The 27,047-nt window shown below is 32.1% G+C and overlaps 2 protein-coding genes across 2 annotated transcripts; both read left to right on the forward strand.

Annotated features, from left to right (window-relative positions):
- Window positions 1–1,623: 1,623 nt before the first annotated feature.
- On the forward strand, window positions 1,624–6,416 carry LOC127253791 (26S proteasome regulatory subunit 6B homolog). The gene is made up of 6 exons (XM_051278559.1): window positions 1,624–2,175; window positions 3,710–3,940; window positions 4,531–4,689; window positions 4,900–5,052; window positions 5,818–5,901; window positions 6,149–6,416. Exons 1-6 carry the CDS (start codon window positions 1,687–1,689, stop codon window positions 6,281–6,283), a joined length of 1,251 nt encoding a protein of 416 aa, XP_051134516.1. The 5' UTR covers window positions 1,624–1,686; the 3' UTR covers window positions 6,284–6,416.
- Window positions 6,417–21,461: 15,045 nt separating this feature from the next.
- LOC127253802 (probable inactive receptor kinase At5g58300) lies at window positions 21,462–24,916 on the forward strand. The gene is made up of 3 exons (XM_051278575.1): window positions 21,462–21,831; window positions 22,597–23,901; window positions 23,979–24,916. The coding sequence occupies exons 2-3, from the start codon at window positions 22,614–22,616 to the stop codon at window positions 24,599–24,601; spliced, it is 1,911 nt and encodes a 636-aa protein (XP_051134532.1). The 5' UTR covers window positions 21,462–21,831; window positions 22,597–22,613; the 3' UTR covers window positions 24,602–24,916.
- The last annotated feature ends 2,131 nt before the right edge of the window (window positions 24,917–27,047 follow it).

Raw genomic sequence — 27,047 nt, forward strand, 5'->3', positions numbered from 1 at the left:
GATCCTTGTTCATATCCGACAAATATACATTCTATTGCTCTATTCCCAAGCTTTGACCTGTAAGGATCAGTATTAAGGGCAAACCAAAGACATCCAAGAACTATCAAGTGATCTATATTTGGTTGAGTACTATGCAGTATTTGATAGGGATATTTTCACTCGATCACTGGAGTAGGAAGAAGATTTATAAGATGTGTTATTGTAAAAAGTGCTTCCCCCAAAAGGATATAGCCAAATTGGAATGCAACAACAATGATCTCATCACAATCGAGAGATGTTGCTGCTTTCTTTCCACACTTCCATTTTGCTGTGAATTATAAAGGTAGGTCTTTTCATGTATAATTTCATTTTCACACAATAGGTTCTTAAAGCAGTGACTTAGAAATTCTGCACCATCATCTGTCTTTACCTTTCTTACCTTAGTTTTGAACTGATTTTCAACAAGCTTTAGGAAAATAGTAAAAAATTTCAAAGCTATAGAATGCTAAAATTGCTATTTTCATGCAATAGTTTTAATCAATGATACAATGTGATAAAAATGCTATAATGTATGTTACTAAAATTTAATTTATAATTTTGAGGACAAAATTAAATATATTTAATAAATAATAAAAATATATCATATTATATATAAATATTATGTCATGACAATAAATCAATTAAACTTTAATATTGTTATATATTATATTGCTATAATTAGAAAGAAAAAGAATATATAAAATAATTTATAATTCAATCATTTATAATAATATTATTAAGGTTATTTTGAGTAAGAAAAAATAATCATACTATATAATCAAACAAAGTAAACATAATATTACCTCCGTTTTGCTTTAAGGGTCTTATTTACTTTTTGCGCGTTGATCTTTGAATATGAATTATTATATCAAAACGTAGTACAAATTAAGAAAAAATTGCAAAAAATATTTCAATTAGTGTCTTATAATACTAATAGAATAACATTTGTACAAAAACTTATACAAATATAAGAATATTTTTAATATTAAATACAATTACGTAAAAGGTAAATGTGACCCTTAGAGGCGAACTGAAAAAATATAATTTTATATAGTAATATTTAATCACGCAAAATAAACGTCATATTAATTAATTCATTGATTATATAATCCATTAAAATAATTTAGGCATTATAATACAATCTTTCAAAGTAAATGCGTCCTATATATACAAAATTAATACATATATAATAGTGATCCAAATTTTAAGGCATGTTTTCAAATTGTTTCTTATATTATTTATTAATAATACATTTTAAAAAAAAATGTTCATTTATCATTATTATTTAAAATATAATACAAAATTTTAGTTTATATATAAAAATATTAAATTTAATTATATTTTTATATTATATTAAATATCTATTTTTTATTCAATTTTTTTTACTATTTTGAAATATGACATAACCTTGCCATTTAAAAATGTTAATTAAAACAAAAGATTAATGTATACACTACGGGCCTTGTCCCAAACCATTACATATTACTGCCATACAAAAGGCCCATTATCCCATTAAGGCCCACAACAATTCAAGGCCCAAAAAATAGTCGGTGTCGTTACGGCGTCGTTTAACTCATTCACCCCACATTAAGCGACTCCAAAGCCCCAATTTCTACGCCACTGTTGATTCTCCAACTCTCCCCCTTTCAATTCTCGATACCCTCCCTCATGGCTACAGCGATGGTTCTCGACCCCAAACCTACTCCATCCCTGCCGCCGCCGACGCGACCTCTGGCAGAATCGGACGCGTCTTCCCTCTCCACTGACCTGGAGGATGATTTGTACTCCCGGCTGAAGACGCTGCAGAGGCAGCTAGAGTTCTTCGAGATACAAGAAGAATACGTTAAGGATGAACTTAAGAATCTCCGGCGAGAGTTGCTGCGTGCGCAGGAGGAAGTGAAGAGGATCCAATCGGTGCCCCTCGTCATTGGCCAGTTCATGGAGATGATCGATCAGAACAACGCTATCGTTGGGTCGACTACGGGATCGAATTATTATGTGAGAATTCTCAGCACTATCAATCGGGAGCTTCTCAAGCCCTCCGGATCCGTCGCCCTCCACCGCCACTCTAATGCCCTCGTCGACGTCTTGCCCCCCGAAGCCGACTCCAGTATTTCTCTTCTCAGCCAATCGGAGAAGCCCGACGTTAATTACACCGTGAGTTTGCTTCTTCCTCAAGTTTCATCCCCCCTGTTCAATTTGCTTCACGGATTATCGAATTAGGGTTTTAGGAAGTTAAAGTTGCGAATTATCTAAGTAGCTTACAATACCTTCACTCAATTATATGGTTTATGTGCGACAGTAATGTTTCTAATGTTATTGAGAGTAAAACAGAATTTTTTCTGTCTGCACCACTGTTGTCACGACATCGCCATGGCGTCCCGGCACTTTTTGGGGAGTGCCAGGGTTCTTCGCCTGGCCATATTAAACAAAACGGCTTGGGTCGGCCTTCGCGACGCCATGGCGATGCCATGGTACTGGGCAGGCTAGCCCAGAGCCTTGTAAGTCTCCAGCCCAACCCAGGTCCCCAAACCACATCAACCTTAACCTGTAAACCTTAAACCCGATTGAACCTAACTTGTCATCCTCTTTCTCCCGCTCTCCTCTACACTCTCTATTTGCTTAGGGTTATTTTTTTAATACTATTATAATACTCCCTCCTTCCCATAACTAAGCATCCATTTACTTTTTGCGTGTTGATCTTTGAATATTAATTATTATATCAAAATATATTACAAATTAAGAAAAAATTGCAAAAATATAATGACATTTATATAAAAAATTATACAAATATAAGGATATTTTTAACGTTAAGTACAATGACGCAAAAGGTAAATGGACACCTTATTATGGGACGGAGGGAGTATTAGTGTTTAGTGTATTACATTATTACTTATTATTAATTTTGTAGTTATTTATTCTTAACTTTAAATCAACTTTTTATTTTTGTTTGTTAGTCATTTTTGTATTTTTTTTTAACATGTTACTATAAAATTAATTATAGACTTTAATTTCATATAAGATACTATCTCTATCCAGCCAGGAAGTAAACATATGTTTTTGCGTCCTTGTATTTAATATTAAAAATATCTTTATATTTGTATGGTTTACTCCAAAAATATGATTATATTTGTATTATAAGAGACTAATATATGTATTTTTGTCATTTTCTCTCTATTTGTACTACGTTTTGATATAATAATTAATATTTAAAGATCAACACAAAAATCACTGTGTACTTTGTGGCTGGACAGAGGTAGTATAATGTATGTATATATAAATTTTATACATTTGCATCGTGATCGCCATATTGTATCGTGGAGGTATGGCTGTCCACAGGCACGGCGCCACAAAACGGTGCCATTACAACCTTGGTCTTCACTCATTTCACGTTTCTTATTTGCATACACGATACTTTCAAATTTGGAAGTATAGTTAGAACTAATCTGTTATTATAAAGATGTCCATTGTTGAGGCTAACTAGCTGTGGCGAAAGTTGATTATGGTGCTCTACAGCTTATGGGTTCGGATGCTTATCATTGAGTGATTTTTCTATATGTAGGGTGGTGTTTACCTCTTTTGGTGGTGTATAATTGCTATCCTTACGCATTATATGTAATAATGTTATCTTCATTCATCCTAAGGATATAGTGTTTACCAGTTAATATGCTATCTTTGGTGGTTTTGTCAGGATATTGGCGGATGTGACATTCAAAAGCAAGAAATTCGTGAGGCTGTAGAATTGCCTTTGACTCACCATGAGTTGTACCAGCAGATTGGTATCGATCCTCCACGTGGTGTGCTGCTCTATGGTCCACCTGGCACTGGGAAAACCATGCTTGCGAAGGCTGTCGCTCACCACACAACTGCATCATTCATCAGAGTTGTGGGTTCAGAATTTGTTCAGAAGTACCTGGGAGAGGTATGCTTCAATGATCGATTGACTATTGACCCTGTATAGGCCTCCTTCCTTATGAAAAAATTGTGGACAACTGTTAATTAGCATTCATTCCATTGGAAAATCTGGTATAAATATCTTGCTATATAGTTATAATGCTGGTTACAGCCCAGATCTTGTTTCTCTTGATTGTTTGCTCTGCCTGAATAATGGACCAAGACGATGGAGAGTGTAATCCAAGTGATAAGGAATATAGCATGGTTATGTTTTGACAAATCCATACTTTTCCTGAGTTAGATAGTGACAGACATAATATATATTCAACGAGTATGTATACCACTTTTTTTTTACTTACATCACTTTATACAGCCTGTTCATCTTGCCAATGATAGAATGGTTACTATACCTTGGCTCATGTTCATTGTTTTCCACTTTCGTACCCCTAAAGTAGTTGGAATGAGAGAATTTTCATGGTAGCTCTGGCCTATGCTTCAGATTGTTCAAGCCATTTTCTTGTCGTTTCTGGCTTTGTTATTTTATTCCTTGATGAAAATGACAAACAGGACTGCCGAAACACAATAATGATCTTTTATTGGTTCAACAAATATGCGCAGGGCCCAAGAATGGTTCGTGATGTTTTCCGTTTAGCCAAAGAAAATGCACCTGCAATTATTTTCATTGATGAGGTGGATGCCATAGCTACAGCTAGATTTGATGCACAAACTGGAGCTGACAGAGAGGTTCAGAGAATTCTCATGGAACTGTTGAATCAGGTATTTTGAGATTTAGATAAAGAAGGTGCAAATAGACATAATATAAGGGAATACAAATTTCCTTTCAAATAATTTGTAAGTTTGCTTGCTCGAGATGAATTGCAGTTGTTACATTACCTTCTTGTAGAAAATAGAGCTAATGAAAATATTTTTATTTCTCTGGCCCAGTATCTTTTAACTATTCATTTGTAATATTCAATGTTTATGCAGATGGATGGATTTGATCAAACAGTTAATGTAAAGGTTATCATGGCCACTAATCGTGCTGACACTTTGGATCCTGCTCTTCTGCGTCCTGGAAGACTTGATCGTAAAATTGAGTTTCCTCTACCAGATAGACGGCAAAAAAGGCTCGTTTTTCAGGTTAATTTCGAAGATTTTGTACTCCCTTATATCTGCTTTTCCCCTTTTCAGAGTCATCAATCGTCTCATCCGAACTCCTATAAACTGTCTCCAAAATTATCTAACCCGAGAGCCAAAAGGAATGATATAATGAAGAAACAAAATAACAGACGATACTTTTGAGGCATTGATTGGCAATGCTTATAATATTTGCTTGTAGCTAAAAATCGTAGTTAAAAGTTACAACTAGAAGTGAAATATGTGTTAATAAAGATCGAGAATGAAAGGTAATGCTGAGTATTTGAGGAAAAATGATTCTATATCTAATGGTGGTTCTGGCTGGCCCTATTATTAGTGGGTGGGGTGTGTTTCTAAACGTAACAGATTTGTGATCATGCTTTTGGAGTGTTTTGTACATAGGGCCCGTTTATACTTGTTTGCTTACTGCACTTTGTTGGTTACAGAAATAATGTTATCTTTATTTTGAACATCACCGAACGATATCTAATGCTGGGTCCATTAAATACTAATTATTAAAAGAAATCTGTAAGATGCTAGAAGTACCCAGAGATGTTTTTTTGTTTACGGCTGAATCTGCTTCTTTTAAGCAGTTGGATGCAGAAAGCCAGAATTTGAACCCGCTCGACTCTTTAGTTCGTTTTATTTTATATATTTATATATATATATATATATTGTTATAATTAAAGTGTTTGGGAGAAACTCCATGAGTATATATGAAAAGAAACTTGGTAATTACATATATTTACAAGAAATGTTGTTCTGTAGGTTTGCACTGCAAAAATGAATTTAAGCGATGAAGTGGATTTGGAAGACTATGTATCTCGGCCAGACAAAATTAGCGCAGCTGAGGTCAGTAATTCTACCTTCATCTGAAGTCTCGCATCTTAGTGACTTGTCAATATATATATATACACATATATTCTTATTCAGTCTGTTCACTCAAAGTTAATTGATTTTTTATCTGTGGTATGGGGAATTTGTGTTGGTAATATAAAAAATAATATTTTGTGTTGAATAGTTGACTTTTATAAGTGGATGATATATATTATATTAATTGAACAATTTACCAATTGTCACTTGGAATTTACTCGTGCAGATTGCAGCTATTTGCCAAGAAGCAGGAATGCATGCAGTGAGGAAGAATCGGTATGTTATACTCCCCAAGGATTTCGAGAAGGGTTACAGATCCAATGTGAAAAAGCCCGACACTGACTTTGATTTCTACAAGTGATCAATCAGCATGTGCTTGAAAACTTTAAAGTGAGTAATCGATCATACTCTCCAGAATATGTTAAATTGATTATTATCTCACTCTACCATGAAAAACAAACTACTGTTTTATATGATTTTCGGTATTTCTGATTCCTACTTGTTTGTTATTGGGTACTATTAGCACTTGTTCTATATATGTTACCGGGTATTCTATAGCACAAATTTCTTATACGTCGCCGAGTTTGGGTATATGATAGTATTATATATATATATATATCTATTTGAATGATGGTTGTGGAACTGGAAGGGTGTTAAATCCCTTTCAGTTCCATGGATAGATATATATTTAAAAGGAATTCCCATTAGTTAAGAATAATGAATTGCAGTTGATTCCTCCTTGTCATTTTGTGTAGTGATGTTGGTTCTTCTATATATGTAAGTAAGTGTATGTATCACTGCTGCCTATCTATCTATCAAAAACGAACAATAAAGTTGTATAGGCGGCGCGACGGCTACAGTGTTGAATTTTAATATTAGACAGCACATAATATTTATTACCCCATATAGCACATTGTATATGTTAATATTATACAAATATAACACATGAATTATCAGCACATGCTATAATTTTATACAGCATACACACCAGTTGGTTTTAGTACATATATACTTGTATACAGCACATTTGTTATTATTATGTGTTGTGTATAATGCTAATATATGTTTGTATGTATGACGTGTAATTTTTTCAAATCAGCAGCGCAATGATCCCCAATTGTATAATATGGTCACAGGTTGAGGAGTTGGGTTGTCTTTGAAGATTCTCTTGACCGCTAATGGACATTAGGATTTAGATTTGATGCGAACTTGATCTCTTAATAATAATAAAAATAATAATAATAATAATAATAATAATAGGTGTGCATTTGTATTGCATGAGTTGTTTTGTTGTGGCAAGAAGATGTTCTTTGGTTCGTTATTGAATATAATAATAATAATAATAATAATAATAAGTGTAAACTGTTTTTTTAGTCCGGACCCCTTTTCATTTTAGTCCTATAAGTAGAGCCGGTTGCAAACTAGTTCCATAAGTGAAAAATTTTCGTTGTTTTAGTCCTCCGGCACTGGAGACGCTCGCGTGGCGTGGCTTGCCGGATGTGACGTGTCGCCAGGTCAGCCACACCCGGCAGACACGTGGATTTATTTATTTATTTTTATTTTTTAAATTTTTTTTAATTAGATCAAATAAAAAAAATAAAAAAAAATACAAATAAAATTTAAAATAAATTTAAAATAAGTTTTAAAAAAAATTAAAAAACTAAAAATAAAAAGAAAAAATCCACGTGTGTGTCCGTCAGGTCAGCGACACCTGGCAGACAGGACTAAAAAAATAATTTACCCTAATAATAATTAGTGTACTAATCTTTTTTATTTTTGTGGGGTGGGGTCGTCTTTATATGGCCCACGTATAGAAATTCTATGATTATTACTTTATTCGTTTCACATAATTTGTCTCTATTTTCATTTGTTTCATATAATTTATTTTTTTATTTATTGAAAATATGATTATCCACGTTAATTATATTTTAAATTTTATAATTTTTTTAATTTTAATTTATAATTATTTTTATTAATAAATTTTTTAATTATCTATTAATAATAATTTTCGTATCTATATTTGAAAAATTGGGTAGGAAAGGAAATGATTGAATATGATGTATGATTATAGTGGCCTCCTCATCCTCAACAACATAATAAGTCAAGGAAGGGAAAACGACAAGCATGCATGCATGCAAGCAACCATTTATCTTATTATTCCATTCTGTATTTCAGACTGTTTGTTGTGTAATTTTGAAATAAAATTATTATGAGTGTTTGTCAATTTTGCATAATTATTTGTTTCAATCAATAATATTGATCTCTTGTCCTCCTCTCCATTTTTTTAGAATGTTTATGTGTATTCTTGGGTAAATTTTGTTGTGTAAGAGTTTTGAATTTTGGGTTTTGAATATTTAAATTTTAAATGAATATAATTGTTTGGTTTTCTAATATAAATAAATATTAATATAATGTTTTTCATATAAAATTTATTTTTAGTATAATATAAAATATAAAAAGTAAATATGTGATTAAATGCTATTTTTGAAATATATATATAGTAAAAATTTATAGTATATTCTAAAAATAATAATAATAATAAGATGGATTGTTCAACCGTTTGAACTATACATCCCCAGTTGCATTCGACTGGATTAGGGAGAGTAGGGGGGGGGGGGGGGGGTTCAAGTGCCCCCTCTAGCCCCCGTGTGATTTCGTCCGTGGCTCCAAGTCACTTTGCCGGGCGGTTGGCACCATTCGTGACAAAAGTCGTGTTCTGCCACCTCTTATTTTACATTTCTGCACTTAGATAAACTTATTGATTTTGTAGTATAATCGTGAATTTTACTTCCTTAATAATTAATGAAATATTATTATTCTTTTATTCACCAATATTCCTAGATGACATTTAGATAAAATAATTTCTTAGAAAAAGTATCTTGAGAGAACCTTAAAAGAAGATATATAAGTCTCATAATCAAATTTACCTAGAAAGTTTCAAGATAATTATCTTGAGAGAACCAGTTTTTTGTTTTGAAGAATGTTTGAAGGTGTACATGTGTTCAAAGTTAAGTATATATTTGTTTTTTATTTTAAATACAAACTTTTATTATTTATTCACTATTATTTTTAATTAAAATATATTATTTTTTTAAAAAAATGTCATATTAAAATATTATTTAAATTAAAATTCAAATTATACTCAAAATCAAACAAACTAGTTATAATATGAATTAGGTAAAGTAAATAATGACAATGTTGAAAACAACTATGTATGATAATGGATTAGGTAAAAGTAAATAGTAACATATTTGGTCAAATGTGTTCTCTATAATTCTATACTGTTATGATGGAAGCTTCTGGAACAATTATAGTAGCATGTAAAATCTTCCGTTCCGTCCACTACAAAAAAAAAAAAAAAAAAAATTAGTATATTTGTAACGAAATTCCGTCACTAAAGATCACATAGCTAACGTAATTTCATCATTAATTTCGTCTCTAATATCATTAGTAACGAAAAAAGTGAATTTAAAGCCGAAAAAATCTCGTTATAAAAATGATATTTTTTTGTAGTGATCATAAATGATTTTTTTTTTTTTTTCATAAGAAATGATACATTTTTATTTTTAGTAATTTTTATTCATTTTAAATATACTTAATACAATAAATCAATTTAATTAAACTTTTAACTTCTTATAATAATTTAATATTTCTTCCGTCTCAACATGGTGAAACATTTGTTTCCAGGAATTTAGGTGGATAGTATTAAATAAAATAATTTGATAATTAACTGATATAATAAGAAAGAAAAATATATATTATTTGAGTGATGTGATGAGATAAAACATGTGATATAGAGTAATTATATTTCATTATTTCGTGTCGGTTGTTTGAGACAAACCAAAATAAAAATATTGCAAAGCGTTTGGAACAGAGAAATATAAATTTGATATAATATTTATGATAAAATGTAATGTGTCTGTATTTTATTTATTTATTTATTTATTTATCTATGTATATGATGAAAAAGCAATTTGCAAACAATTTATTTATATATTTATTTATTTTTTTGTAAACTTACAAAGATAGTGGGTTATTTTATACATAAAAAATAAACAAAAAGAACTAATAACAAAAATAAACAATATATATTTATTAGCCCTAATTTACACAAAAAAAAAATTAATAATACTCTATTGATTAGTCCTAACTTTAAATTTTTAATAGTTCATTATTTTTTGGATAATGGTAACATTTAAAATTTAAATGAGATACACAAATTTTTTTAGTAGTAGCACAATTATTAAATCATATAAATATTTTCTTGACAGAATAAAAACACTGGTGAGATGTGCTACCGCTATCTTACATCTCCGTCCGCGCTTGTTATTAGTTAATGGAAATATGTAAGATAATTTTGATATTTATGCTTCGAAAATGCAAATAAAATAAATATTTTTGTAAAAATCAGATATATTTTGATATTTAGATATAATTACTTTTATTATAATTAAAAAATATACTTTTTAGTAAGGCTGATAAAAATTGTAAAAAAACGAGTTGAGACGAAAAAATATTAGTATTATTATTGTATTTATTTATAAAACATCATATATATATATATATATATAACATCATTCAAAATTATTTTTGAGAGGTTCTAGCTTCTGCTTTTTAAAACACTCTCTCTAGTATGCCAATATTATTTTTTAATTGCAATTTTTTTAAAAAATAATAATAAATACATATATTTTATACAAAAGTAAAAAATAAATTAATTACTTATTATAAAAAGTAAAAAAATATATATTTTTTTAAAAAGTAAAAAAAAAATGGAATATTTACATAAAATAAAATATTTTATATTTTTTAAATTATGTCTCGTACCACGCATAAAAATCATTTTATCTGAAAAGTTGGGTGAATGAAGTCAGTATTTTGGCCATATTTAAATTATCTTTTAACAGGAATTTTTACTTTATGTTTTTAGAAAAAAGACTTTATATAGTATGTTTTAATCGATATTTATTAAAACTTAAAAGTATTTTTTTAGAAGCATAGACATAAAATTTGAAAAAAAATAAAAATAAAAATATTATTAAAATTAAGATTAAAATATTTTGTTAATAATAATAATAATAATGATAAATTATTATTATTATTATTATTATTATTATTATTATTATTATTATGATAACATAAAAAATAATTTGAGATACTAAATTTAAAATTGCAATTTTAGTTATAGTAGATGATTTAAATTTTTAAATATAATTTATAAAAATTTAAAATAAATTGAATAGTACAATTAATTCAACCTTAAATTGTTTATTTATTGTTATAATTTAATTAAAATTTAAGATAATTATATTAGATAATTTAAAATTCTTATAATTTATTAAAATTTATAAATATAATATAAAAACTTAACAAAAAAAATTATATTTACATTTAAAAATTTTGACTTCTGTTTATTCTTTAAATCAATCAAATAAAGCCTTAATTCATTATGTGATATGAGTTTGTTTTTATTTTTATTTTTATTTTTATTTTTATTTTTTTAAACTGAAATAAATACTATATATTTTATGTATTTTTCAATAAAAATATATTATTTTATCTCATAAAATATCATATTAAAATATTATTTAAAATAAACTCAAATTAATATTCTATTTCAAATTACTTTTAATTTACAATTATTTATTATGTGATATAATTTAGAATCAAGTCAAAAACTCATTTCAATCAAATTTTCTCAAAAAAAAAAAAAAGAATATTTTAATTGAAAATAAAGGTTATATATATATATATATCCAAATCTATTTTTTTTAACGGTTTATTTCATTAATTTTTTCCGACAAAAACTTCACTCAAATAATTATTTTATTTTAGAAAATATTAAATTAAATAATAAGATTTTATTCACTCTTCAATATACATCATTCCTAATATGCATTTTTAGTACATATACATTTTTTTTTTCTTATAAAATATATAAAAAACAAAAAGTTGTGTTATATTAGTATTTTGGAATTTATTTAGTTATTAACAAACAGTAGAAAGATTATTAAAATAAAAGAATACTAATATAACACAACTTGAGAAAAAAATAAATTATAATTTTCATATTTTCAAAAATTCTTAAATACTGTTATTATTATTATTTTTAAATGTTTAGTGATAAAAAAAATAATATATACTCCCTCCGTCTTATATTTATTTATCTGTTTGTTTTTTGTACAAAATTTTAAAAATATTAATATTATATTATAATGTAATAGAAATAAAGGTAAAAAGACATAATCTAATTTTATGATATTTGTGTAATATAATGTAAATTGGAAGGGTATTCGTAATATTAGATAGATAATACAATTATTAAAAAAAATAGATAGTCTGTTATTGGATAGACCAAAATGAAATAATGGATAAATTGTTAAGTGACGGATGGAGAATATATTTTTATGAAAATAAATAAATTCTAATTTTCATATTTTCAAAACTCTCGATAGTAAAAAAATAAACAAATAAATAAATAAATAAATAAAATTAACTAATCAAACTTCTTAATTCAGTTAGGAAACACGTATGACTTCAAAAATATACATTTAATGAAATTGTTCCAAAAATAGTATTTAAGCAACAGACAATACAAAAAAGGGAATAAAAAATTAAATGCAAACATCACTCAAATGCGTGACCAGAACTTTAATAAAAAAAATAATAAAAAAGGCAAAATTGTCATAACTTCTTTGTGGTTTCGAAACTCAGCGTAAATTTCACTTTTACTTTAAAAATTGCATGGTACTCCCTTATACTTTAAAAAAATATTACATGACGTTCACTTGTACTTTCAAAAATATTGCATAAAACCCCCTGCAATGCAAAATATATAGATATGAAATCATTTTCTTTATCACGTGAGGAAAGTTTCATGGTGGTGGAGTTTCATGCAATATTTTTTAAAGTATAAGGGGCTACCATGCAATTTTTAAAGTAGAGAGAAAATTTACGCTGAGTTTCGAAACATAAGGGAATTATGGATAATTTTGAAAAAAAAAAAAAAAAAAAGAATGTTTTTATATGCAAATATTATTTATGAAAAAAATAAATATATACATATAATTCATGAAAAAGACGTATATTGATGATGTAGGTAGAAATTTGTCGGTTTGATAGAACTATTCAACTATATCTTAATTGTTGAATTTCGTATATAGTTTAATTTTGCAACGATTATAAAACAAAAATATATAGAATCTTAAAAATTACTAATAATATTTATTAAAAAATTATTAACGCAAAATATATAATTTTCGTAAAATATATTTTTTCGGAATAATATCTTATTTAAAAAAATCATGATAACTAAAAAAAAAAAAAAATAAAAAAATAATCGCGAAATACTGTAACAAATTAAAGTAATAAATAACACGCCGTCACGGAAAGCCGCAACAATATATAAAGTGTATTTTATTAAAATTATTGTCGTGAACAATGCAACAATACATAAAAAAATAATTTTTATTTAAAATTAATTATTGCAAAAAGCTGGAACAAATTTAAAAACAATAACTTTATTTTTTGTTCGTCGCTGGCAATCATAACAATGCATTTGGAAATGACTTTTATTTAAATCTATTATCAAAGAATGTTGCAACAAATTTAAAAACAATAAATCTACTTCTTCTTTGTTGCGGCCTTCTGTGGTAAATAGAAAAAATTAATTATTGTAACAAAGATTGTTACGAAAGTCCGCAACAATTAGTTAACATATAATTTTTATTAAATTTTAAGTAAAAATTGTGAAAATAGATCCGACAATTATTTTATGATAATATAATAATTTTCTAGCAGTGTTTTTTATTAAAATATATTTTTTATGTTAGATATAACGATTATATCGATAATATAATAAGTAATATTTTTATTATATATATACATATATTGAAAATTATGTTAATAAAAAAAAAGAAAAAAGAATTATGTTATAAATTACCTTTTGTATTATTTTACTTAACATTATAAATATTTGTATAATATTTTGTACAAATGTCCTTCTATCAGTATTATAAAACACTAATGAAAGTATTTTTAGAATTTTTTTTTTATATTTGTACTACATTATAATATAATAATTAATATTTAAATAATAACGCGCAAAAAATAAATGATACTCCCTCCGTCCCAAAAGAGTTGTCTTGTTTTTTCATTTTCGTCCGTCCCAAAATAATTATCTTGTTTCCTTATTTAGTAATTGTGGTCCCCACATTATAATAATATTATTCCTATTTTTCCAAACTAATCCTAATTCTTACTCTAATCTATTTTTTTAAATCCTTAAAAAAGTAAGGGCATTATAGTTTTTTACATTCTATTTTATATCCACTTTCGATTAAATACTATCATTCCTTAATCCCCGTGCCAACTCCCAACAAGACATTTGTTCCGGGCCTGAGTGAGTAGCATAATAAATAAACATGACTACAATTCCAATTCCAATGGTTACATTACGATCGTAATCCTTTTATTATAATAAATAAATATATACAATTAACATTAAAATAATTATTCTCTCCTTTTATCAACCTTATGCAAGTAATTATATATATATATATATATATTTCTTCGTTAAATTAAACACATTATATTTATAATAAAAAAATTTATCTACTCAAAATACTATTACAATTTAATATACAAATACTCCCCCCGTCCCACATAATTTGTCCCTATTTTATATTTTCATCTGTAACTTGTCATTTCTATTTTTGGAAATATAATTATTCACTTTAATTGCATTTTAAATTTTAAATTTTATAATTTTCTTAATTTTAATTAAACTATTTATTTATCTTAATCTTAATCTATAATTATTTTTACTAAATAATAATTATTTTTACTAATACACTTTGTAATTATTTACTAATTATACTTTACCTAAATTCCTTCCTGTGTCTATAGTAATACACTCATATTATATGGGATGGAAGGAGTAATAATTTTGTTACTAGAAAACAACTTTACTTATATTACTAGTTCAATGAACTTGTTAAAATACCTTAATTTACTTTTTTATTTATATTATTTTTACAATAAAATACTATGGTTTTTTAGTGTCCATGACCGCACGTATCTCTATAATTTTTATGGATAGATGAAATTACTATTTTATTTTTATGTAATAACTAAATAAAAATAAATTTGAATAAAATATTTTTTTATTATTTTTACATATTTATATTTTTTTATTAAAAATTATATAAAAATAAAAGAAAAAAAAAACTTATAATTCAATATGTATATCTTAAAAAAAAATAATTGAAATAAAAAATTGAAAATTCAGTACTAGTATATGTTTAAGAAAAAAACAAAGAATGATAAGTGAGGGGACAAACATGCTCATTTCTCCCGCATGTGGATAGGTCGGCGTCAGATTTATTTCTCAGTTGTTATGAACAAAATATAATCTAACAAATATAAATAAATTAAATCATACTCCTATTATTTGTTTGGTTTATTTTTGGTATAGTTTTTTTAGCCGTTATAATTTAAATACGGGAAAAAATTATTTTTAGTCTCAATATAATTAAAATTTATCAATTTTGGTTTCAATATAAAAGTTTTATCAATTTTAGTTTCAATATAAACAAAACTCATTATTTTTTGTTCCAATATAATCAAATTTTATCTTTTTGGTCAGATCGTCAATAAACCGACGAAAAATATTGACGTGAAAAAAAATCAAACCTTATATTTATATTCGAAGAAATTGTACAATCTTGCAAGTCCACGTTGTTGAAACGTGACTTGGATTTAGCGGTCTACCCGACCATAAACCAAAGCGAAATGGCTGTTTCAATTGGCAGGGTTCCTTTTGGGCTTTTTTGGGGTGCTTATAAATAGACAACTATGGTTCTTAGTCGGATGACACATTGTAAATCTCTGAATCAGTATAATAAAATCTCTCTGGTTCCTGCCCGTGGACGTAGGTTGACACACCGTCACCGAACCACGTAAAACCTTTGTATTCTTTATTTGCTTTCTTTCTCGTTTTCTCATAACAAGTGGTATCAGAGCCATATCTCATTGATTGAAGATGTCCTCGTATAAGTTTGATCTGGAGAAGTTTAATGGGTCGAATGACTTCACGCTCTGGAAGGTCAAGATGAGAGCACTTCTGGTTCAACAAGGATGTGCGGCTGCGTTGGAGGGAGAAGACAGGTTTCCTAAAGACACGAAGGAGGAGGTAAATAAGGAGATTTTGGCAAGGGCTCATTCCGCGATCTTGCTGTCAGTTACTGATGAGGTGTTACGGGAGGTTGTAGATCAGACAACGGCTTTTGGGTTATGGAATAAACTGTGTGAGAAGTACCAAAACAACTCTCTCACGAACATGCTATATCAGAAGCAACGTCTTTACACACTCTGGATGTCTGAAAGTACTCAGGTAAAGGATCATCTTGATACCTTTAACCGTATCATTCTTGATCTTCAAGGAGTTGAGGTTAAAGTAGATAATGAAGATCAAGCCCTAATTTTATTGTGTTCACTACCTGGTTCATATGAGAATTTTGTAGATACTATGCTATATGGTAGAACTACAATTTCTGTTAATGATGTGAAAGATGCCCTTATGTCCAAAGAATTGAAAATAAAGGTTTCTCTGGAAAAGGGTTCTGGTTCAGGTCTGTTTGCAGGTAGGGGAAGACCACAGGAGAGGGGTAACGGGAATGAGAGGTCGCGTTCAAAATCAAAATCCTCTAGCAAAGTTAAGTGTTATCTTTGCAAGGAGAAATGGCACGTTAAAAGGGATTGTCCACAAAAGAAGGGAAATACAAAAGTTGATTCTAGTAACAGTGGCAGCAGTGCTGTTGTGGTACAAGACAGTTCTGATGATGGGGACTTTGGTGAAGTTCTGACAGCGTGTAGTGCTAGTACCGCTGATTCCTGGATTATGGATACTGGTGCTTCTCACCATATGACGTTCTCTCGTGATCTACTCACTTCTTTTAAAGAGTGGAATGGAACGGTGAAGTTAGGTGATGATGGGGTTCTAGCCATAAAAGGGAGCGGGGTAGTGCAGATAAAATTGCATGACGGTACTGTCAGGAAATTTGACTGTTGGTATGTTCCTGAACTCAGAAAGAATTTGATTTCTCTTGGCACCTTAGCCAAGAATGGTTTAAAATATCATGGTGAAGGTGAGTGGGTGAAAGTCCTGAAAGATGCGCTGGTAATGATGAAGGGAAAACTGCAGCATGGAATTTATTTTCTACAAGGCAGTTCAGTGATGGGAACGGCGGCGGTATCCCAGTCCTTGGATAAACATGATGATAGAACAAATTTGTGGCACCGGCGATTAGGTCACATGAGTGAGCTAGGGTTTTCTGTGTTGAGCAAGCAGGGTTTATTTGGTGGGGATGTGATAGGTAAAATTCAATTCTGTGAGGCTTGTATAAAAGGGAAGCAACGCAGGGTGAGGTTTAGTACCGGTCATCACACTTCAAAAGAAATTCTGGAATATGTTCATTCAGATCTATGGGGTCCCTCTCCGGTGAAATTGCAGGGCGGGTGTTCTTACTTTGTCACTTTCATAGATGATTATTCGAGAAAAGTCTGGTTGTACTTTCTAAAGACTAAAGATGAGGTGTTTGGGAAGTTCAAGGAGTGGAAGACCATGGTTGAAAAACGGACGGGTAAACAAGTCAAGACTCTAAGAACTGATAATGGGTTGGAGTTCTGCAACGCTCCATTTGATGGTTTCTGCAAGAAAGAAGGTATAGTGAGGCACCGCACTGTACGACACACACCACAGCAAAATGGAGTTGCAGAGCGAATTAACCAAATCCTCATGGCGCGTGCTAGGTGTATGCGCATATTTGCTGGCTTGTCTAAGCAATTCCGGGCTGAAGCAGCAAACACTGCTAGCTATCTGGTTAATAGATCTCCATCAACTGCAATTGACTTAAAGACTCCTCAAGAGGTATGGTCCGGTAAACCCTCTGATTACTTTAATCTAAGAATATTCCTGCATACGCTCATGTGAATGATGGTAAGCTGGAGCCGAGGGCGGTAAAATGCATATTTCTAGGGTATGCAACAGGAGTAAAAGGTTATCGACTGTGGTGTACAGAAGGTAAAAATCCTGGTAAATTTCTTATTAGCAGAGATGTAACCTTTGATGAATTTGCTATGCTTGATCAGAGTAGAGGTTGTGAAAGTATTGCAGGTACAAAAGATTGTGGTGCTAACCAGAGGGTGGAGTTTGAGACTCCTGACAGAGTTGTGTTAGAGAAAAAACAGCAGGATAATACTATTGATCAATCCGATCAACCAGATCAGTCAAAACCTCAAGGGAAACCAGTTGAGGGGGAAGCTGATGACGCTGGTACTGGGGTTGAAGATTCCATAGCAGCAAGAAAGGGAAAGAGAAATATTCAGAAACCAGCTAGGTTTGCAGGATGTGTCAATATGTGTGACATGGATTCTGTTGCTTATGCACTAGCGGTTAGTGATGATCTTGGCTCTGATGAGCCAAAGACATATAAAGAAGGTGTGGCGACTAAAGATGCAGAAACCTGGATTATGACAATGAATGAAGAGATGCAGTCTCTTGAAAAGAACAAGACTTGGGATCTTGTTGCACTACTAAAAGGGGTGAAGCCAGTGGGATGCAAGTGGGTCTTTAAAAAAAATGAGGGAATTCCTGGTGTTGAACCTGCTAGGTTCAAGGCGAGACTGGTGGCAAAAGGGTTTTCACAGAAGGAAGGAATCGATTACCATGAAGTCTTTTCTCATGTGGTGAAACACAAAACCATTCGGATTCTTTTGGCAATGGTGGTGCTTTTGATCTGGAGCTGGAGCAGCTTGATGTAAAAACAGCATTCCTTCATGGTAATCTAGAAGAACAAATTTACATGTCTCAACCGGAGGGGTTCTACAGCTCTAAAGGGACCAGGTATGCTTGTTAAAGAAATCTTTGTATGGCTTGAAGCAGTCTCCGAGGCAATAGTACAAGAGATTTGACTCATTCATGGTGTCTAATGGTTATGCTCGTAATAAGTTTGATAACTGTGTTTACTCGAAGAAAGTTTCTACTGATTCCTTTGTGTATCTGCTATTGTATGGGGATGATATGTTAATTGCAGCTAAGAACATGGCTGTAATTAATGACTTGAAGACTCTACTAAAGGGTGAGTTTGAGATGAAAGATTTGGGTGCGGCAAAGAAAATACTTGGTATGGAGATCTGGCGTGATAGAAAAACAAGACGGTTATGGGTTTCTCAAGAAAAGTATATTGAGAAAGTTTTGCAGGCATTCTCTGTTGATCAGTCCAAACCGGTAAGTACCCCTTTGGCGGCACAGTTTAAACTTGATCGAAGCACTATACCGGCTACAAATGAAGAGGTTAGTTACATGAAGACGGTTCCATATTCAAGTGCAGTTGGAAGTCTTATGTATGCGATGGTATGTACGAAACCGGATCTCGCTTATGCGGTTAGTGTGGTGAGCAGGTTTATGGCTAATTCGGGTAAAGCTCACTGGGGAGCTGTAAAGTGGATCTTGCGATATTTGAAAGGAGCGTCTGATATTTGTCTGGTATATGATGATAAAGGCCATGGTGATGGTCTTGTTGGCTATGCAGACTCTGATTACGAGGGTGACTTGGTGAAACGAAGATCACTAACTTGTTTTATCTTCACTTTGTTTGGATGTGCAGTCAGTTAGAAGTCTACTTTACAACCTACGGTTGCATTGTCGACGACTGAGGCGGAATACATGTCAATGATTGAAGGTATTAAGGAGGGTATCTGGTTACATTGTCTGATGCAGAGTTTGGGTCTGAAGGTGGAGAAACCGGTGTTATTCTGTAATAGTCAAAGTGCTTTGAGTTTGGCTAAAAATCCAGTGTATCATGGGAGAACCAAACATATTGATGTAAAGTTGAATTTTATCCGTGATGTTCTGGAGGAAGACAAGTTTTCTATTCAGAAAATAGCTACAGAGCACAATCCAGCTGATATGTTGACAAAGGCGCTACCGACGGAGAAGTTTGAGCACTGCTTGAACTTGGTGAATATTCGTAGGAGGTAAAGCCCTCTCGGGGCATATGGCAGGAAGGAGATGACTGAGAGATACTAACGAACCTTTGGCGGTTGGAGAAACTTCAAGTCAAGGTGGAGATTGTTGAAACGTGACTTGGATTTAGCGGTCTACCCGACCCTAAACCAAAGCGAAAGGGCTGTTTCAATTGGCAGGGTTCCTTTTGGGCTTATCCTAATTGATAACAAATAGACTTACTGTTTAGGGTGTTTTGGGGTGCTTATATATAGACAACTATGGTTTTTAGTCGGATGACACATTGTAAATCTCTGAATCAGTATAATAAAATCTCTCCGGTTCCTGCCCGTGGACGTAGGTTGACACATCGTCACCGAACCACGTAAAACCTCTGTGTTCTTTATTTGCTTTCTTTCTCGTTTTCTCATAACACACGTCAATATTTTCCGTCGATTTGTTGACGGTGGGACAAAAAAAGATAAAGTTTGATTATATTGGGACAAAAAATAATTGAGTTTTGTTATATTGGGACTAAAATTGATAAAAAAATTTATATTTGGACAAAAAATGATGAGTTTTGTTATATTAGAACAAAAAAATATAAATTTTAATTATATTATGACCAAAATTGATAAAATTTTTATATTGAAATCAAAATTAATAAATTTTGGTTATATTGATACATAAATAAATTTTTCCTTTTAAATATTCTCCAAAATCAATATATTCATTATATTTTATGGATTAGTAATTATACTTTCTATGTAATTAATATATCAATTTATATATAATTTTTTTTCTCTCTCTAATGTTTGTTGGTATATTATACTCCCTCCGTTTCGGAATTAAATATTCATTTGCTTTTTGCACGTAGTTTTAAAAATATTAGTATTATATTGGGATATAGTAGGAATAAAGTAGAAATGACTAAAATAACTTTATTAGTACGTGTGATATAAAGGTAATGACATTTGTATAATATATTGTAAGTTGTAAGAGTATTTGTAATGTTAGGTAGATAGTACAGTTACTAGAAAAAAAAAGGAAAAAATGAATACTTTGTTATAGGATGGAGAGAATAATAAATTACTTCTAAAAAGGTAAAAAAAGAAAATACGTATAAATAAAAAAAATTACTCTCTCCCTCTCAAGTAATACGAGACAAAATAATTAAAAAATATATTAATAAAAATAATTATAAATTAAAATTAAAATAACTAAATAATTTAATTAAATTTTAAAAATTATAAAATATAAAATTTAAACGTATAATCATATTTTAAAAAGTAAAAAGATAAATAATGTAGAAAAGATAAAAATAAAAAATTAAAAAAAAATTAAATAGGAATAGAGTAAATTATAAGATCTTTTTTTTATATTTAAATAATAAGAAGAAATTAGCAAGCAACTGAGTGAGAGCGAACTGCCCTACTGTATAAAGTGAGAGACAGTTTATATGTGACAATGCACCCCGCCCCGCCCCCACCCTACCCTACCCCACCCCAAACCCCCACCCCCACCCTACCCAGCCATCCTCACTCTCTCTCTCTCCCTCTCTCCGTCTTCAATTCTCTCTCTCTAACAGTGGTTGGGTTGGGAAATCTCTGCTCACGCTCCCCGCATTTCCCCAGCCCAGCTCACCATTGCTAACTAAATTAAATATTGGATCAGCACCGAAATTGAGCTGTGCTCTTCCTCTTCCCTCTCCTTTCCTTCTTGGATCTGCCGAGCCTCATTTGGAAATTCCTTTTTACAGCTATGCGGTTATCCATGCTGTTTCCGCGCAACTTGAGTTACGCTGCCGAGATTCGAAGAAAAGCCTCTGGTTTGGGGTTTCAACCTCGCCATTCTCGCTGAATCCACTTGCCCAAGGTTGGGCTGTGTTGCATCTGCACTTCCAGGTAATTTTGGCAACTTTTCTTCCGCTTTAGCCTGGTTTTCTGTGTCTGTGTTTAATTTTTGAAGTTTCTTCTTCGAACTTACTGTGCTTGGAATTGGAACAAAATTAGATGATTTTAACTTGCAGATCTGGGCGAACTGATGATTTTGTGCTTTGTTGCATAAATTGGCGGAGATTTCTCAGTAATTTTTGTTAATGGGGAAGCCAATTGTCACTGCATTTTTGTTGCAGTTGCAGACAATCTGGAAATTTATTGCTGAGATTTTTTTCTGCAAATTTGCTTATCGGATAGTATTCTCTCTGCTTTATTGTTGAATTTTTTAATCTCAATGGTGTTTGTTGAAAAACACATTTCTCTCTAGGATTCTCTTTAGGAAAGTTTATCAGAGATTCTTCTTCCTTCTCTCTCTCTCTCTGCAACGGTGCCATTGGTTGGCTTGGAGTAGTCTTTCTTACTTTTGGATTTTTGAAGAACATATATATATATATACACATAGGCAGCTTTTCTCGCCTAATTGGAGAAAAAATGAAGTTTAGGTTTCTGGTTGGTGAGAAAGGTTGGATTAGGGAAGGAATTGAATTTGTGCATTAACTTATCGTTTTGAGCAAACACCATTTGCATCTTCTTCCTAGTTTTCAATTTCTTGTGAATCTCTTCTGCTGGTTTTTAGATTAATCAGTAGTTTCTTTGATTAGTTTCTTCACTTTCTAATCTGGTAATTGATCAGTAAATGATATTTACTTCGTCCTCTCCAATCTCCCACAGGAAAATCGGATATCGACATGAAACCGAGCTGGATCGGCGCCATTATTTTTTCCTTCGTCGTCATTGCATGTCTTCTTCCTCAGGCTCTCTGTGATTTGAACTCAGACAAACAAGCCCTACTGTCATTCGCGGCTGCCATCCACCATGGCCGGAAGCTCAACTGGAACTCGGCGACCCCTGTCTGCACTTCCTGGATCGGCATAAACTGTACTGACAATGGTAAACATGTGATTGGTGTGCGGCTTCCCGGGATCGGACTCGTTGGCTCGATTCCTCAGAACACTCTCGGATTGCTCGACTCTTTGATGGTTCTTAGCCTCCGAGCCAATCTCCTCAGCGGTAACTTGCCTCCGGATGTTCTATCCCTACCGTCACTCCGCTACCTTTTTCTGCAGCGCAACAACTTTTCCGGCGACATCCCTGTGTCTCTGTCGCCACAGCTCGCTGTTCTTGATCTCTCGGATAATTCGCTGACCGGATCCATTCCGCTAACGATATGGAACTTGACGCAGCTCACTGCATTGACGCTCAACAACAATTCGCTTTCCGGATCGATTCCCGACTTAGGTGTCACGAGCATCAGACGATTCAACGTCAGCTACAACCGTCTTAACGGCACTATCCCCGCGACTCTCCGGAAGTTCCCCGGCTCATCGTTCACCGGAAATCTTCTCTGTGGCCAGCCTCTGACTCCTTGTTCGGGTGCCATCAGTCCTTCCCCTTCTCCCAGTCCTGTCGTCCCTCCGTCGACGGCGCCGAAGACAGAAAGCTCGAAAAAGAAACTATCTTTGGGCGCCATCATTGCCATTGCAGTCGGAGGCGCCGTGCTGCTATTTCTCCTACTTCTAATACTGATCTTATGCTGCTATAAGAAACGAGCGAGCGACGACGGAGTCGCTGCTGCGCCGAAATCCAAGCCGTCTGTTGTCGGGAGAACGGAGAAGCCCGGGAAAGAGTTCGGGAGCGGAGTGCAAGAGCCTGATAAAAACAAGCTCGTTTTCTTCGAAGGAAGTTCTTACAACTTCGATCTCGAGGATCTACTTAGAGCCTCCGCCGAGGTGTTAGGAAAAGGCAGCTTCGGGACGGGGTACAAGGCTGTCTTGGAGGAGTCGACAACGGTTGTCGTGAAAAGGCTGAAGGAGGTTATCGTTGGGAAGAAAGAATTCGAGCAGCAAATGGAAGTCGTCGGTAGAGTCGGACGGCACCCGAATGTCGTACCGTTACGCGCTTATTACTACTCCAAGGACGAAAAGCTCCTCGTCTACGATTACTACCCGAACGGAAGCTTAGCCGCCATGTTGCACGGTAATTAACTAACCGAAACTCTTCGATCATAATTTTTTTTTTTTTCTCGAACTAAAAATCGGATCGATTTATTGCAGGAAACAAGGCGTCGTCGGGAAGACCGTCTCTCGATTGGGAATCGAGAGTCAAAATCTCGCTCGCTGCCGCCAGAGGGATCGCGCATCTCCACTCGACGGGGGGGCCGAGATTCTCGCACGGAAACATCAAGTCGTCGAACGTCCTCCTCAGCCAAGAATTCGACGCGCGTGTATCCGACTACGGCCTGGCAGCTCTGATGAACTATCCGGCGACGTCGCGGCATGTGGGGTACCGGGCGCCGGAGGTGATCGAGACTAAGAAACATACGCAGAAATCGGACGTGTACAGCTTCGGGGTGATGCTGCTGGAGATGCTGACAGGGAAGCAGCCGATCCAGTCGCCGGGGCGCGACGAGATCGTGGATCTGCCGAGATGGGTGCAGTCGGTGGTGCGGGAGGAGTGGACGGCTGAGGTGTTCGACGTGGAGCTGATGAGATTCCAGAACATCGAGGAGGAGATGGTGCAGATGCTGCAGATAGGGATGGCGTGCGTCGCGAAGGTTCCGGACGTCCGGCCGAGCATGGAGGACGTGGTTCGGATGATCGAGGAGGTCCGGCAGTCGGACTCGGAGAACCGGCCGTCGTCGGAGGAGAACAACAACAAGTCGACGACGACGCCTTGATCTTGATCTGATCTGAAAGGTAAAATTGTTAAGATTATGATTATGGTTATGATTCTTGTTCCAATTGGATTTTTCTTCTTCTTCTTCTTCTTCATTGTTAATTAGTTACATGTCTAAATGTTGTGTAGATTTATTTGGTGTGTGTTGGAGATGAGATGGGCTTTTTTTAGGTTGTTAATGTTATGTGATGATGGATATGGATGTGTTGATTGATTGATTTATTTGTGACTTTAGGTTTGTGCCTTTGTTTCTGTAATTTGTTACCCTAAACCAATCTCTAATTTGTATCTTCCATTATCGGCTTAGTTTGCAGAATATTAGTTTGCAGAATATTAGATTAAATGTGGCTGAGAGTTTATCCGATTCGCACTTGCGAGTAGCTGCTGCAGTTCTCAAACGTCATTAAAAAAAAAAAAAAAAAAAGCTGGATTAAGTTTGAATTTTAGTGTGTATGTTTAGTACTTCCTCCGTCCTACTACTCTGCATGTCCGGATTCCTGTAAATATCAGAATTTAAGTTACATAATTAAGAATATATTAATGAAAATAATTATAAATTAAAATTAAAATAACTATTTAATTTAATTATAATTAAGGGTAAACTGTTTTTTTTCCGCAACTGGATTCCTTTATCATTTTAGTCCCGTAAGTGGAGTATGTCGCAAACTAGTCTCATAAGTGAAAAATTTTCGCTGTTTTAGTCCTCCGGCGTCGGAGACGCCCGCATGGCTCGCCGGAGGTCAGCAAAAATCTTTCACTTATGGGACTAGTTTGCGACACACTCCACTTACAGGACTAAAGTGATAAGGGGGTCCAGTTACGGGACTAAAAAAACAGTTTACCCTTGTAATTAAAAATAAATTAAATTGCAAAAATACTTTCATTAGTGTCTTATAATATTAATATTTATAGAGAAGACATTTGTACAAAAAAAAACTATAAAAATATAAGAATATTTTTAACATTAAATATAATGACATAGAAAGGAATACGATAATAGTATTGATAATATAAAAAAATAATATTAGGTATTAAATACTCCCTCCGTCAAATTAGAAAATATACATATTTCTATTTTGGGACGTCCAATTACAAAGTAACTATTTCATTAAATATCTTATTTTTTTTACAAATACCCCTACTTTACATTACATCGTTACTTTTATACTAAAAACGTAAGAGCAAAAATGTCATTACACTATTTTTACCTACCAACTATAATTAAAATACTATTATTTCTTAAAGTCCGTGCTAAAAATAAATGTATATTTTTTGCTTGGATGGATGGAGTATTAACTTTGTAAGAAAACATATACTCCATCCGTCCCATAACAAACTATCTATTTTTTTTATTTTAATCCGTCCCATAACAAACTATTTATTTTTTTATTTTAGTTCGTCCCATAACAAAATATCCATTTCATTTTTTTAGTAATTGTACTATCTACCTAACATTACAAATACTCTTACAACTTACAATATATTACACAAATGTCATTACTTTTATATCATACAATATTAATAAGGTTATTTTAGTCATTTCTACTACATCATAATATAATACTAATATTTCTAAAATCCCATGAAAAAATAAATATATAGAGGGAGGGAATATTTAAAATTGTCGGTAAACTATCATGTAAAGAATTGCTGATGATGATTAATGCAATTCATGGAGTATTGAATTAACATTTTCTCACTTAATTCATACAACAAAAATCTCCACACCAATTCAATAAACATTTTATACATATATTAATTTATTACTGGTATGAGCAGCAAGAAGACAGTACAACAGCACCACAGGTAAAATCAGGATTTCAAACGAGGAGGTTAAAATTTAGGATTAACAGTTATACATATATTAAGATATAATTTATTTACTGTTAGATAGTTATATTTTGTTGTCATTTTTTTAAAACAATGTAAAATAGCTTTTATATTAATCTTTGAAATCTAACTTGATAAAACATAGGATTTCTAATATTCAGCACAAAAATTCTTTACTAAAACAAAAATCAAAGATAATTTTCAAAAATTTCATCCAATTGTCATCCACTAAAGATTCTTTCAATTCATCCTTCAATACTATAATTAAATATACGATATTATCCGCGGCTGCGGGTTTTTACGTCATTCAAGATAAAAAAAAGATACGATATTACCAATATCATGATTTTTTTTTTGCAAGGCAGGACAACGCACTTGTTTTCGCCAATAATGTGAACATTAAATGAATAATGAAAATAAATTCAAGACTCAACATTTTATCAATCAAACCCGTATTAATATCTCGACTTCTTTGATTAATGTCATCCTCAACAATAACTTCAAGAACATTTATAATTGCATCTCACATGTCTAAAATACGATTGATTATCCTATAATAAGAGCCTCAACGAGTATCACTTAACTAAACTAAACCCGATTTTATTTTTTGTCTTTTC

The sequence above is a fragment of the Andrographis paniculata genome, unplaced genomic scaffold (genome assembly GCF_009805555.1).
Source record: "Andrographis paniculata isolate CXL003 unplaced genomic scaffold, ASM980555v1 Contig51END, whole genome shotgun sequence".
Lineage (NCBI taxonomy): Eukaryota > Viridiplantae > Streptophyta > Magnoliopsida > Lamiales > Acanthaceae > Andrographis > Andrographis paniculata.

Bases quoted from the DNA above. Each gene is read 5' to 3' on its own strand.
- LOC127253791 (XM_051278559.1), top strand. From the start codon at position 1,687: ATGGCTACAGCGATGGTTCTCGACCCCAAACCTACTCCATCCCTGCCG. The intron at 3,941-4,530 runs GTATGCTTCAAT...AAATATGCGCAG, and splicing joins TTCAGAAGTACCTGGGAGAG to GGCCCAAGAATGGTTCGTGA. The intron at 5,053-5,817 runs GTTAATTTCGAA...GTTGTTCTGTAG, and splicing joins AAAAAAGGCTCGTTTTTCAG to GTTTGCACTGCAAAAATGAA.
- LOC127253802 (XM_051278575.1), top strand. From the start codon at position 22,614: ATGAAACCGAGCTGGATCGGCGCCATTATTTTTTCCTTCGTCGTCATT. The intron at 23,902-23,978 runs GTAATTAACTAA...GATTTATTGCAG, and splicing joins CTTAGCCGCCATGTTGCACG to GAAACAAGGCGTCGTCGGGA.